General features: G+C 37.5%; 1 protein-coding gene across 2 annotated transcripts in view; it reads left to right on the forward strand.

Annotated features, from left to right (window-relative positions):
• Positions 1-13066, forward strand: part of NFKB1 (nuclear factor kappa B subunit 1) — a 122417-nt gene that overhangs the window by 30154 nt on the left and 79197 nt on the right. The window contains exons 3-5 of one of the 2 annotated variants that reach the window (XM_003796325.3): positions 714-789; positions 4346-4386; positions 8995-9093. In XM_003796325.3, the coding sequence (XP_003796373.2) occupies positions 714-789; positions 4346-4386; positions 8995-9093 (216 nt within the window). The remainder of the gene's footprint in view (positions 1-713; positions 790-4345; positions 4387-8994; positions 9094-13066) is intronic. The other variant, XM_023517030.1, reaches the window with a different exon arrangement.

Raw genomic sequence — 13066 nt, forward strand, 5'->3', positions numbered from 1 at the left:
CAAAATCCCTTTGGGGGGTATAAACTAGTATTCACAGGTTCTGAGGATTAGGACATGGTCATCTTTGGGGGGAGGTCATTATTCAACCTAACGCATCTACAAAGTTCAAGTATTTGAATTATGCTAAAAAAAAAATAAAGGTCTAAAAAAATGAATGTGCTCATTGCTTAGTTATCTGCCCTTTGGACTGTAAGTTAATTTTCAATTATTCTGTAAATAGTTCCAGAGCTGCTGTCTGTAATTCTTTCAGACCTTGAAATTGGGTAGCAAAATTAGGGTTATATTTACCATCGTAATAGAAATATAACTTGCCAGGATTATAATTCTTGTATTTGTAAGAGAATAGAAGCTTCCAGTTGTTTATTCAAAAAATATTTATTAAGTATCTACTCTGTGATAACATACACTTAGCCCTGAAAATATACTACTAAGAGTGCCATTCCAGGTCCTTACCTCTGAGGACCTTAGTAGATTCTTCTCCTCAAATCTTTCGTTACGTAAATGTAGTCTAATACTTGTAAAGATTTGTACACATGAGAACTTAACTAGGTCTCATGAAGATATTTTAAAGTCCTGGTAGAATATATCTTCAGCCTTTTGTTTTTGGCTTTATTTTCCAATGCTCTTATTAAGTTTTAGGTACCCCCAACTTCAAATATTAACATAATGTTGGAAAAATAATAATCGAATTATTTAAACTTTCCTCTTTACAGATGTTTCCCTTGAATCCTTTGAATCATACAATATTTAATCCAGAATTATTTCAACCAGAGATGGCACTGCCAACAGGTAAGGAAACTCATTGTCATCATCATGCTCTCACTGTTTAAAAAAATTCATGATTTGCTAATAGTCTCTTTTAGAAATCCAGTGATTATACCTAGAAAGGAGAGGTTGATTTATGTTTTAAAAATCAACCTTTCAATATACTTTCATGAAATATATTTGCACAAAAATATTTCACCTCAATTACCCCTTGTATGGCTCATTGAGGTTATTAATATCTATCAGGAATACTCAGAAGGAATTTCTTTACTCGATCGGTTATTTTCCTTTTCACGCAATGATATTATTTCTGGGTTTTTCTGAAGTCCTCTCTGCTTTACCCCAGCCTCACACGAGGCAGTCTCACTCCTCAGCTCTGTTCCAAAGCATTTATCTGACCATCTGTCGTGTGCCAGCCAGTGTGCCGGGCACTGGGGAAACAGTGTAGAGAAATCATAAAAATCATCTCAGCAGAAAAATCATCTTTGTAAAAACCTTTAGCTTTCCCTTCTGTCCAGCTGGATGAACAGCAATAATCTTTCCTTCCAACATAACAGTATTAATTATTCCCCATCAATAATTATTTAATCTCACATGAATAATGAGATTCATTCAAATCCACTCATTTAGCGTCTTTTTAAAAATTGATTGATTTGTATGTAAGCTCAGAGCGATGAGTTTTTACGTTCTAGTTTAATATGTACAAACCAGGGTGAGTGCATTATGGAGGATCTATACAAAACAGAGTTTGGTAATCACTGAAGTGGGCATCAGCCATTTTATTTGCCATGGAGTTGCTTGTCTGCATTTGGGAGACATTATGCAGTTTCTGTCATTCTCATTATTGTGGTTACTCTGGTTCCTTTTCATTTTTAGATCAGAACGTTTTGCTGCATTCATATCTTTAATATTTCTAGGAGTTCATGGAAGGTAAAAAAACAGATGCCCCACACTGCACTAGCAAAGTGGGGTTACAAAGCCCTTTCTCTCTTTACTTAAAAAGACATATTTTTTAGGCTCCTGTGTCTGAGATCTTGTAAACTGCTGTCCAGTTTGAGCTCTTGGTCAGCTTCCTGTGAACAAGTAAATGTCTTGATAGCGTCTGTGTTTCCTGTGAACTTTTTTGTTCTGAGGTTCAAAGTATTCTTCTTAGTTTAATGTATTATTGAAAATGTAAGGACTTCATTGCATCCTCAGGAAGTATACACATTTCCATTGACTGCCTGTGAGTACAGAGCCATATCCTGAGACAGATGTTCTTGATGTTTTTTGTGTTTCTTCAGGGCATAAAAATAAGATAACAAAAGAGCCATCTTGATAAATATTCTTTGGCCAGAGATTATTTTGCTATAATGTTAGAAAAACTTCTACAATGATACCTAACAATATTGTGTTCCAGTTATTGGCCCTTCACGTTTATCCATATATTTTTCCTCTTTGTTGCAGTTGGCATAGTCCAGTTTTTATAGTCCAAGATTGTATGCCCTGTTTGACTCAGACTTTAGAGATGGGTTATCTAAACCGATATTAACGTGTAGATCTAAGCTAAGATAACTCATCATTTTCATATGGATTTTTTAATCTAGATTTCTTGAAATCTGAAACTATCAGTGGATCTTGTTGACAACTGTGGGATATAAGTTAGGTCTATGATACAATGCTGTCATTTAAATTTCTCTACATAGTGGGATGTCACTTTTCATGGCACATAAATGTTGCCAAAAGAAAGTTGGCTTTAAAGCATATCCTATGCATATAAAATCTAATTTTCTAGTTCATTTAACTTTTGAATATTCCCTGAAAGAGAAAAATGGTTCCATTTGTATGGAATTTCACATACTTAAAGGAAATTAAAATCCTATAGAAGAAATAATGGCAAAACTACAAGTATTTTTAGAAGAGTTAATAAAAGAAAAGGACTTTGAAGTTTAAGGTAAATGTGCTCCCAACTCTATATTTTTCATGACTTCTCCAAATGTTGTTTTCGGAGAGGCCTATCTTCTTGTTATGTTCTTTTAGCATTCTAGAGGGAATGTGTTTATATTTGTTACACTGTCATACAGGCTATATATAATTAGTGTGAAAATATTTCTATTGCTAATCAGTTTTACTTTATCCAAAATTAAATTCTAGCCGATCGCAATGACTGTTCTAAAAGTAGTTTGGAATGTCAAGGGATGAAGTTCATACAGAAAAAAGAAGATAATTTATTACATTACTACATTGGCCACTGACCTCCCATTTTTCCTTTCTTTTGTACGTTTCATTTCACGTGCAGTCATTTTTCAACTAGCTTCCTTATACATTTCTCGAATAATAACAGGAAACAACTATACCTTTGTTTTCTGCAGTTCTTTATCCTTACCCTGATTCCTCAGAATGCTGAAAAGCTAAAAATAAATCCTCTTTTGAGATATGGTTGATATTTAATTTCAACCTGAAATTTTATCTCTTTTTTTACAAATTCGTTTATCCAAAATAAAAAATCCTGAGCTTCTAGTTGAGAGACAGTGGAGATTTAAATGGACACCGAAGCATTCTTCTAGAATGTTTTTATTACCGAACATCATAATTTAGATTCACACTGCTGAGAAACACCATATTCCGTTGTTTGTGCAGGGCTGTGGGTTATTGTACTGCTCACAGAAAAACCAGCTGGGGAGCTTAGGGACTTTTTCATATTCAGCGCATTTGTATTTCTGCTATCAGAGATTCTGATTTTCCTTTGAATGTTTGTCAGATAAGATACAGTTGTATTAAGCCTCTGGTTTGCTATGTGTTTTTACAGTAATTGATTTGCATGCACCTCTCTTCAATTAACTTATTTTCAGGATTTTATAAAATGCCTGACTTGTTTTAGAACAGAGTTTATATGACAGCCAAATATTTAAAATTTTTGTATAAGCATCAAGTCTGTGTCTTAATAAGAATAATTCACCATGTCTGATAGACCAAATTAAATTGGAAGGTGGGAAGGAGAAGGGAAACAAGGCAACCAGTTGAGAAATGAAGTACCCAGGGATTCAGATAAGGAAAGGAAGAGAAAGCTTAGTGTAAGGAAAACCTGTCTGAGATCAGTATCTGTGTCTTTCACACATGTAGGTTGCTAGTTCAGTCTCTTTTAATTTCACATTAAGCACATTATCTTTGAAGAATGATAGTCCGTGTCTAATAATGTGAAAGCAAAAGAAAATGTCATAGTGCCCAGGAAGTGGTTGCTGCTTTTAATTGGTATTTGTCATTTTAAAATGCTTTGTTAGGAGAGATAAGATGATGAAGGCTGTTGACAATTTTTGCTGGCCGTCACGCCTTTTGTTGGGTTGGGCGGTGTGCCATCACCATTCAACAAACATTTATTTATTGTGGTTTCTTAAAACTGAAGGGCTATTGTTTTTAAAAGAGTACATTTAATATTTCAGATAAGGAAGAAAAATTATATCTTTGTGAAATTTTGGCTAAGAAATTGATTTGAAACCTCTGTATAAAATCCTAGTTTCTATTTTTGAATTGCTTTGCCTTTTATACCATATTTGAAGCCTCACAGTTTCTTTTGGTTTGTGTTTGTTGTTTTTGTTTTTAGCAGACGGCCCATATCTTCAAATATTAGAGCAACCTAAACAGGTAAGAAGATTAAAGGGGTGGTACTTTTTCTTTAAAAGATAGAATCCTGTGTCTCATATGGAGATCTCAAGCACTGAATAATAGTAAACAAATTTTATGAAGGAAGTAGCTTATCTGAAGGATCAACTGCCTATCAGATTATGTAACAACTTCATGGTTCGCTTTTCAGTTCTCGTCATCATTCTCCAAACTGTCCTAAGCATTATTACGTAGTTCTGCAAAACTCCATTTAATTGGCTTAGTGCCTGTGGCTCAAGCGGCTAAGGCACCAGCCACCTACACCTGAGCGGGAGGGTTCGAATCCAGCCTGGGCCCACCAAACAACAATGATGGCTGCAACCAAAAAATAGCCGGGCGTTGTGGCAGGTGCCTGTAGTCCCAGGGACTTGGGAGGCTGAGGCAGGAGAATTGCTTAATCCCAGGAGTCGGAGCTGTGAGCTATGATGCCACAGCACTCTACCGAGGGTAACAGCTTGAGGCTCTATTTCAAAAAAAAAAAAAAAAAGCCTCCCATTTAATGATAGATCCTCTGCTGTCTCTTAGCTTACCAGCCATTCCCAGGACGGGCACAGGGTATTTCTACTCATTCTCACCTGTAAGGAAATACATATATGTGTGTTTCACAGACACTGAATTACATCCGTCAAGCACGTCCATGCAGGTGTAGTCCTTCTTGGCCTCCCCCTTCCCTTAATAGCACCAGACTTTCCTGGTCTGTCTTTGGAACATGTAACCTAAGCTACTAAAAGTACCAGTGGGAGGTCAAGTGTTAGAATGGACTATTGAGTTTTGTTCCCTCTGCTATCAGCTTTAAGACACTCAGTCTCTTTGGAATCAGGAGAGGAGCATTTTATCTTATCAAGCTCTTCCTCTCACCACTATATTTGATGGAGGATTGAAGTGAAAAGGCCTCCTCTCCGTGTCCCAACTCTGTGAATGAATTTTTGTTGGAAATTGAATAGGACCAGGGCTCTGGAAGAGTACCTTTAGTATCTGCCTATAGGAGATTTGGGAACAGCATTGTTCCTCACAGAGTAAGGACAGTTGGTAAATGTTGAAATGGGTGTGCTTATCACATTTGTGTGATAACCTGCCCTCTTGCAGTTATGTTACCCGATACCTGTCCTAAGTGTTCTTTTCATTAGCTCAGAGAGGGTAACACTTTTGCCTCGCATAACATTTGGCAAATGATAACTAGATAAAGAGCTTAAATAAAGCATCCGCTGCCTTGTGGCTTCCAGAATATACAATATAAGATTCAGTCAGCATTTTAAGGATATAAGTACCTTAATAATAACCAAACAAACCACCCTCATATGGTCAAAATTAGGTGAGAGTTTTTGTATAGGGACAGGGATGCCACATGAGACTTTGGGGCTTTGTTCTAGTGCTTGTGGGACATCCGGGCCCCACAGGCTACCAGTAAAACTTTGCTTTACCTCCATGTCTAACTCTGTAGCACTGATATCTCACAAGAGGTCACCAAGTCTTTCAAAGACCCTCTTGGCGGAATGTTATCCTTTGAAATTTTGGACAGTGATCTGGCATCCTGGAAGATGTCCCATCTTAGGAGATCTGTGTAATTGATGAAACTGAGAACCCAACCAAAATTTATTTGTCTACATACTGTATATTTTTTAAATATCCATTTTCATAAGCATACCCCTATATTAAGAATTTTAAAATGTAGTTTCTTAACAGTCATAAGGAAAAAATTGACAGTTGTGATGTCCATGAAGAGTTAATGTAGTTCCAGAATTCAGAATTTAATTCATTACCTGTGGGTGCTTATGAGGTTGGAGATCTCCGCTTACAAATTCATCCTAGAAAAAGTGCTGCATACCTCACTATGGTCCCCTTCAAGGTCCTCCCCTCGGGAAGCTGTACACTGATGCCAGAGCCTAGTCCACCCTTCAAAGCAAATTTGGAACTCTTTTTCTGGATGGCCATAAGAACTATTGTCTTATGAGGTCTGACAATTTAATTCACAAACTCATCCTAGAAAAAGTGCTACATACTGAATATCACTGTCGTTACCACATGGCCAAGCAGAGTACTTCCAAGGTGACGGTAGTGGTGATGTTCAGCAATGAGGTATGTGGCACTTCTTCTAGAATAAGTGTCTGACCTTCTATATGAGTTAAACAATGCATTTGTTTACCTACCTAATGTTATTTTGACGTCTGAATTCAGTGAAAGTAAGAAGGTTGTATTAAGTCAGACTTTCTGATTGGTTGGAGGTAGCCTTGGCTTTGAGGTTGATGACTCATTTTAAGCAACTGGAGTTACTGAGATGAATGGCTGTGGATTGGCAAACCTTTAATCTTAGAAATTTAGAATCAGAAATGAGTCCAGACAATGCTGAAGATATCTTATCTTCCTGAAAAAAACTTTGACATTTTCATTTCCAGGTTAAAAAATGTCTTTGTATAAAATTTTAGATACTCTTCTGCAGCCCTGAATAATACCTATCAAGTATTTTACAAACTATAAGAAAGCCATTAACACATGCCATTTACTTAATAATCCATGTGACATCACTCCTAATAAGATATAAAAATATATATGTATATATTTTCCTGTTGTCCCAAAGGAATTTTGTGATTAAAGGTAATGAATTGCTTTAATTTTTTTAAGATAGAAAAACAGTTCTTTTCTTTAGGACCTCTTTGCCACAGATTTTTCCCCACTCTGACACAGATGAGTCATAGCATGGACTACTAATTTTCAAACTAGCTAGTTCTGTTGCGTATCATTCAGTGTTAATTATCTAATACTGTGTTGAAAACTAAAGTTGTGTTTCAATTGATTGGCAGTCAAGTAAATTTCTATATGTTTAGTTAATTCTGCAAGCTAACTGTTGCACATGGGTTGCTTTTTTCATGCTTTTCGAAATTTCATTTAGTTATTTAAAATAAGCCAATAGGTGTTGCTTACAGAAAGTGTGCAGCTGAATTTGTAACTAACTTTTTAATTTGAATGTTGTGAGAAGTAAAACATGAGAATTGGCTCCTAAAACCTCACCTCAGAAGGCTTCCCTGGTATTTAAATTTGGAATCTTCTAAGGAACCATATTCTAGTTATTTTAGATCTCACTTTGATGAGTTGATTACACACTGAAGATACCTGTGTGCCTTGAGGAACATTCCCAAATTCCCTGGGGAATTTGCTTCAGGCCATAGTCATCTGGTGATACTCATTTAAAGAGTGATCTTTGGAAATCAAGAACTCCTCAGAGAATGTAGGGACAATTCTAGAGGTTCCCAAAGGATTAAATGAGTTCAAGGTATCTGGACCACTCAGACTGCAAGGCCTTACGCGGAGTAATGGAGTGCAATACAGTCTAAGGGGGCAAAAAATTTACCTTGGTCCTTGAACTCAAAGCTGTGAAAACCTCCATGTTGCCAAGGTTCTAAAATTTTATAAGTAAGGTAGAGAGCCCCCACCAGCAGTTAGTGGGTGTGGGGAACTCCAGATAGCCTAATGATCTAGTCCTGTTTATATGAAGTCAGCCCCAGCCACAATAAAAATAAAAATGAAAGGTGAGGCTTTTCCTTAAAGCATATTAACATATTATTCTTTTCACCAAAGAGTCAATTTGAAGAAAGAAAACCATCAGCTTACAAACAGTTATAAACCACTAAAACTACCACAAATTGATTGACAGCATTATAAAGTCAAATCTTTCAGGAAATTCAGTGAAACTCCCTTAATACAATGGTGAGGTCCATTTGCATAATTATCCTTGTTTTATTTTGTATATACATATATGCATAATTACAATTAAGCTAGCTTTATGAATCATAAAATGTTAGACCTGGAATAAACCTTAGAGATGATCTGGTATAATCTTCTTATTGATACAGACGAAAAAAACATGGTGTTTACCAGCTCTTAGTGGTTTATATAGTAAAGGCTTCCAGCTAACTCTTCATTGATTAAGTCTGTAAAATTCCTGTGTTAGATCACAGTTAAGGGAACCATTTGATTTTGGATTCATTCAGCTCAGTTATTGTTAGGCTTGAGATGGATCATATCAATAATGACAAAGTCAAAAAGCTTATCGTCTGAACTGTTGAGAGAAGCTCACCAGAGGCACAGGCTCCCCAGAGCATAGGTTGCATTCCACAACATCGATTTGGTATATCTACAAAAACACTGCTGTAGTTTCTCCTGAATCAACTGTAATCAGAGCTGATAAAGGAGTTCCTTTAAGTAAGAGTCAAAGAAGCATAACTTTTAGTAATATGGCAAAGTTCAGAGCTTGGCAGCCAGCAGCTGGAGACGGGGAAGCTCTGGTTCCAACAAGCCACAGCATGCTGACTCAGAAAGTTTACACTCTTCAGCAGTTTACCTTGCACATACGCACAGCGTGAGAGGTCCTGCAGCTCAGGTATCAGGAGTTTCAGCCACATCTCTGTGGATGAACATGAATTAATAACATTTTCATGAAAAGCTTATGGGAGAAGTAATTTCTCATTCACAGAGTCCTCTTTCATAGTTTCTCTCATTGGTACACATAAGATTTTAAAACCTGTATGTAACTTTGCCAGGATAATTTCTAATAAGTATGCCTCAAACTTACTGGCTTAATGTTCACCTTTGCAGAGAGGATTTCGTTTCCGTTACGTATGTGAAGGCCCATCCCATGGTGGACTACCTGGTGCATCTAGTGAAAAGAACAAGAAGTCCTACCCTCAAGTCAAAGTAAGTTCCTGGTACCCTTCTTCATGCATTCTGGAAATTTTGATTTCCTAGGATTTCCAAGGAATTCCTTTAAATAAATACAATTTGCTTTGGGTTGAAGTGTTCACATGATTACTACTTTTAGCGATAGAAGGGATAGATATTAAAACTTTACTAACAAACAGATAACTGAGTGAGTGGATTATGTAGTACATTAAATATTTAAGATCGTGAATTGAGCTCCAGTTCTATTAATAGCAGTGTGGTTGTGAGCAGGTTTATCAACACTTCTAAACCTTCGTATCCTGATGTTTAAAATGTATGAAATGCAGAATTATTAATAGCATATACTTTGTAAGGCCTTTTAGAGATTAAGTGAGAAAATGTATGTAAGTGCTCCAAAGAGAACCTGGAAGCATCTCACGGCCTCCACCTGAGCAGGCGAACAGCCACATGCGGGTGTCTCTTGGAGCCAGATGGTGTTGGTATGCTTGATGGCACCTTTTACCTACCATTTTAGGAGGTTTTTGTTTGTTTGTTGATTTTATTGAGAAGATCATTCTCTAAATTAATTTGAGCTTTTTATTTTCATAACATTGTACCATGTTTCATAGGCTGATACAGTTTTGCAGATAAGTCAGTCAACAATTGTAGGTTAGTCATTTATAAAAGTTTTTATTTGCTCAGTCACTCAAAGCTGGGATAAAACAATCCCCACTCTCTACTGTGTGTGCCCCTGAGGATATAACATACCTTTGGCCTCAGTCTTTTTTGTTGGTTTGTTTCTGTGAGTAGATGAAGGTTGATAGAACAGGCCTTCAGGAAAACTGTGATGTGAGGAATTTGTCTTTGGTTTTGCCAGCATTGAATTTTGTTTCTTCTCTTTCCTCATGTCTCAGTTGTAGGCCAGGCCTTTCTAATTTCCTATCCTTATTCCAAAACAAAAGACAAAATACTGTAATGTCTTCCTTTACTTTGCAAACAAAACTCACCCGTATTATGTAGTATGGATCTTATTGGTCAGATTTGTGTTTTAAGTCTCTTAGCTCTAACTGTGGAATGACAGCTGTTTTTCTGATTAAAGGTAACTAGGCAGGTAAATAGAATGACTTTAGTCCATAGAAGCAGAGCTCAGTCTTACTGGCATCAGGTCCTTTAGAACCTGGGTGAGGAATGAGGAGCAGCAGTAAATAAGCTAATTAGCATCTATAAACACCAAATAATGTTTGCCAAGTGCTTTCTGCATGTTAGCTCTCTTAATCCCCATTAACAACTTCAGAAGGTAAAAAGAGTAATGCCTGTGAGGAAACTGAGGCTCAGAGAGTGAGAAATTAACTGGCCTTTCCCACAAGACCAGACTAGACTTCATCCAACAGCAAACTGTTGTTCATTAGAGCTCTCAGGTAGAATGTGTGTACTTGGGTGGGGAGGGAGATAAGGGGACAGGACACTGGAAGACAATGGTGAAATAAGGCACCAAGAACAGTAACTCTGGAGAACAAGGGGGAGAGAGAAAGGCACAGGAAGAGGCAGCAGGTCCTCGGGGAGTGGCCATTCGGGGCCAGCACTTGTCTGTTAACACATGTGTCTGCCTGTCATATGTGCAGATATGTGTTTCTGTGCGTGTATATCTGTGAGGAGGCTGAAAAGACAGATACGTGTTATCGTCATTGACACTGATTATACCAACAGAAGAATTAATTTTAAATGAAAAACTGGAAAGTGTTTTATGGACAAAAATATATAAAGTATGGTAATTTTCATGAACCATTTACTTCTCTCGCTCTAGTATTTTGAGGCTAAGTAACGATTTTCGATACTAACCAATACAAGGCATGAACTTTGTTGTAAATCTCTTAGCTAATGCAAAACTTTACATGTTCATTCAGGTCCGGTCCTCATGCTCCTCCTCATGTAGAGGTTCCACTGACATAAAAACATAGTGCTGCCTCATGGTCACTAAATAATTTAGAAATGGAACAAATTAGTGGACGTTAGATGTTCTCGTGGGATGACAGCTTCCGTATCAATGAGTTAAACAGGAATTATAGCTACGTAAACAATAATAAAGCAAGTTAAAATATAAGTGTGGGTGATTGGGGAGTATTGGTCATTATTAAACTTCATCTGCAACCACATTATTTCACCCAATCACTTTTATATTCACTAATTCAGTAGATATTTTGAAAGCATTAAATAAATCTAATCAAGCTGTAAGAAAAGGAGGATCCTGGAGTTTAGAGAGTCTGTCACAAGCTCTCATTGTTCCCTGAGCCTGTTACTAACCATTGAGAGTTTGAATGGCTCTGCTGTTCCTAACAGTTAAAGGAAGTACTTTTATTTATTCTAGAAACTCTTAATCAGAAGGATGGAGAAGAGGGAAAGAGAGAGAAAGAAAGAGACAACAGCAGGTGTTTTTTCTTCAGAGCTCTCCTCTCACTGTCCCCCCCCCCCATAGTCTTTTTCCATAAAGGAGATCTGAGGGTGACTTTTAAGTTTGTAAAGGAATTTTAAACCCCTTTTCCCTGTACTATTTGGATAGAGGACAGGATTGCTCTTGGTGAATCTCTTTTCTCAGAAGACTTGACAGTGGTCCGTGTCATCTAAAGGATGTAAACAGTAAGATGACTACATCTAAAGTGTTTCACACTTGGCACTATTGACATTTTGAGCCAGAAAACTCTTTGTTTTGAGATGCTTTCCAGTGCATTTACAGAACATTTAACACCACCCCTGGTCTCTATTCATTAGGTTCCCAGCAATGGTAACAGCCAAAAATGTGTCCAGGCATTGCCAGGTGAACCCCGGGGGAGCAGAATCCCCCCTGTGTGAGAACTCATACAGAATTGCCTAAGTATGTTATTTTTACAAGAAAGTGCTCTTCCTGATTATTAGTAGATATTTCTTGTTTTTAAAATGATGATCATGCTGTGTTTATCTCTCTTACAATCTCTGAATTGCTGTACCTGGATACTGAATATAAAGACAAAAAAAGAGAAAATATACCTTAGACATTCTATATTCTATGATAACTGCATGCCTAAAAATTAAAGTAGAATTTCTGTCGACTGTCTGCTATAACTGCAGAAGAGAAAGTGAAAGTGGAGGCAGGGCTTCCGTGCATAGTATGTGAACAGTGGTAGCATTTATGGAATGATGCTTTCAGGCTGGCAGAGGTATCCTGGGAAGTGCCCTGCACTCAGCCCAGAATCCATTCCAGCAGGAACTGCAGGGGGCAGGCATCTACATTTACTGGAAAGAAATGGCACTGCTGAACCTTCCGTTGGCCACGTGTTTATGAAGTGCATATGGTCAGGCTTAAGAGTAAAATGTTACAGACTCCTCCTTTTCCTCTCCTACAGCCCTTTCCCCTCCTATCTGCTTCCCTGTCTCCTTGTTATGCCTTTGTCAGAGCCCCACCACCCTGCCATCCTCAAGAGGCACCCTGAAAGGCTGGTGTGCACTCACTGTGCACTCAGTCATATGGAGACAGAGCACAGGGCCAGGTGCCAGCCTGAAAGCTCAGGGCTGGCTGTGGTTTGGTGGCTGCAGACAAAAATCTATACTTTATAAAAATGTAAACTTATAACCTGCTTGTGTTACTCTCTTATTGACTGAATGTGATGCCTCAAGTTAAATCATTTTAAAACCAACTCTAGGGGTCCACTCAAATCCTGTGTTTTCTACTGGAATTACGTTCCATTCATGACAACCTGTGTTCAGACAGGTGTGGGCGAGGCTTACACACCCCTCACCACGCTGTTACCTGCAGGATTTGGGCCCCTGAACCATTGGTGTTCTGCATGTTTCTTTCATATAGCTGAGAACCAAGAATTCCAGTTAGCTTTCTAAGATTTCACTGTGCAAATCTTCATATCCTTTTTTAATTAAGTTATAAAATAGTTCAAGCATATAGGAAGTTTAAACATTGATATAACAGGTACCGTGTACCACAATGTAAATTTAATAGATCTTAAAATTTTGCTATGTTTGC

This window comes from Otolemur garnettii, unplaced genomic scaffold, assembly GCF_000181295.1.
Source record: "Otolemur garnettii isolate 467f Iridium unplaced genomic scaffold, OtoGar3 scaffold00103, whole genome shotgun sequence".
Classification (NCBI taxonomy): Eukaryota; Metazoa; Chordata; class Mammalia; order Primates; family Galagidae; genus Otolemur; species Otolemur garnettii.